Genomic DNA, 2,408 nt, shown 5'->3' with positions numbered 1-2,408 from the left:
AGTACCCAAGATCAACCATGCTACACCGCTCAAACCAGCCTTTGAAAGACCTGCAACTCCCAGAAATCCCAGCAGCTCCACCTTTCCTTTCATTGTCGTATAAAGCAGCGTTAAAATCCCCTCCAAGAACCCAGGGTTCAGAAATAGACGCTGCTAACTCAAATAAATCTATCCAAAAAAGCTAATGAAGAGTAGCATTAGGACTAGCATATACAATGGTCAAGAGAAAAGAAGACTGACCATCCTCAACTCTCAGATGGATAAAGAACTTGTTATTGTGAATGATCGAGACATTGTAACCATGCTTCCACAAAATCCAAATACCGCCTGAAAAACCAATGGCCTCAACTCTATGAGAAAAATTGAAGCCACTGTTCTTGATGAATAAATCTGCCTTAAACCCACTAATTTTAGGTTCTAGAATTCGTGAAATACCAATAGAATACTTGCGACAAAAGTTCTTAAACACTCGTAACAAGCTTTTCGACCCCGCTTCTTGAACATTCCACACCATAATTCTTTTGTTGTCTGACATTAAGAAAAAAAGAGGAGAAAAACTACTAAGCATAATTATATCGGGCTATGCGAAATCCCCTCCATATCTTCAAATTCGACATCAACATCATTGTCAAGTCTTGAGCAATTTTCAACGTTAGACATATCAGCATCTATAAAGGCATCAACAATCTCCTTACTGGGTATCTCAGGTAACTTTTGCCTAGCTTTGGTACCTAAACCTGGAGGGCAAGGATCATAATCACTGACGATAGAATTTCCCATGCAAGCTTTAACTGGCAATGGCAAGGCAGGATAAATATTTGGGTTATGATTTTCAGTGTTATAATGAACAGAAACGACTGAGTGCTGCATGGGATCCAAAGACGTACTCGCCTTATTAACCATAAACCGGGCTTTAGATTTTTGTATTGAGCTTTCAAGCCTGTTAACTGCCACAACACTTAAAGCTCGATTCCCTTAGGGGCCATTTTGTCTTTGTTAGCATGGATCATGCGATCAGTTGCCCTTTTTGCGGTGTCAATAGTAGACTTATCACACTCCAAAACTGCTTCCCTTAGATGAGGAGAATCTGTTAACATCCCTTCATTATCGTTATCAAGGATTTGAAATCTGGATCCATTCTGATTTTCCTGAGCACCAGAATTACCAGCATGGTAAATTTTATTCTTACCTTGCATGTTAGTCGGCTTTCCTCTTCTGTTAACCATCATCCACAGCCCAAAATTAGGTTTAGCAGTGGTACTCTCAGGCACCGCCGACATGGGATTATTATCCTGAACATGTTCATCTCCTTTAGCATGATCCGCCTGATTCTGAATAATAACATCCAGACAACCTCCCTTAACATGGCCAAACTTACCGCATTCAAAACAAATTATGGGCATGCATTCGTATTCAACAAACTGAACTTTACCATCGAGGCAAAATTGAGAAACCAGTGGCTTTTGAAGGTCAATTTCCACAGCAATCCGGGCAAATTTACCTCTCTCCGCCGCTTCTGTACAATAGTCAATTTTAATCACTCTCCCCACCATAGCTCCGATGTAACGAAGGACTTTTTTTATTGTAATAGTGAAGAGGCATTCCCGGCAGTCTGATCCAAGCTTGAATCTTTTGTATATTGTGTGTAAGACAATCAAAGTCTGTATTCCAAGCTTGTACTGATAAATAATGCCCCAAAATAACCCATGGGCCGCCTGTGAGTACAACTTCCACATCCCCGCCACTTCTTAGGCGGACCAAGAAATAGTTATTTTCAAGATCTATAACATCAAACCCTTGAGTGAAGTTTCACATAGAATCTAAGCGGTTGCAAAGATTTTTGTAACCTATAGGTCTATCCAATAATTTTATTATGACAGTGGTCTTCCATCGTTTAGATAATTCTTCTTGAACTCTACTCAAAAAGGAGATGGATGGCATGCTCTTATTCTCATAAACTGTCACATCATCTGTTTTAACCTTAAAATCCTCCAAGTCTCCAGCAAGCTTTTCTTCTCTATCTTTATCAGATTGCACCACTTTATCCCTAAAGGTCATGGCCGACGGGTCACTAGCCTGACCGTCCTCCTCCCTAAATTTGGCTTTCTTCGTAGTTCTATCCTCCGGTGAGGGTTCCCTGGGTTCCTTTCTTAGAGAGCTCTCCATAAAGCCGGGGCTGATATCTAGCGTTTTTGAGACAATCTTTTTTAATTAGGCTAGTTAACGACTTAATAACTTTATGTACGCCGATATAAAATCATTTTAAATGACATAAACATGAGTTCTACAGAACAATTAAATACTAGTGTCTTTATTCTGGCATTTAATCAACATTAACTTATCCCAGTGCAATTTTTGTGAAACGTGTCTCAAATTTATCTCAATAATAATAATGAGCCATTAAAATT

General features: G+C 39.4%; 1 protein-coding gene across 1 annotated transcript; it reads right to left on the bottom strand.

Annotated features, from left to right (window-relative positions):
• Positions 1-959: 959 nt before the first annotated feature.
• LOC126672222 (uncharacterized) lies at positions 960-2,166 on the bottom strand. Its single transcript, XM_050366173.1, has 2 exons — positions 1,848-2,166; positions 960-1,747 (listed from the first exon to the last, which is right to left on the bottom strand). Exons 1-2 carry the CDS (start codon positions 2,164-2,166, stop codon positions 960-962), a joined length of 1,107 nt encoding a protein of 368 aa, XP_050222130.1.
• Positions 2,167-2,408: the final 242 nt, after the last annotated feature.

Source organism: Mercurialis annua, linkage group LG1-X, assembly GCF_937616625.2.
Source record: "Mercurialis annua linkage group LG1-X, ddMerAnnu1.2, whole genome shotgun sequence".
Taxonomy (NCBI): Eukaryota; Viridiplantae; Streptophyta; class Magnoliopsida; order Malpighiales; family Euphorbiaceae; genus Mercurialis; species Mercurialis annua.
This window is presented reverse-complemented; position numbering and strand designations above follow the sequence as displayed.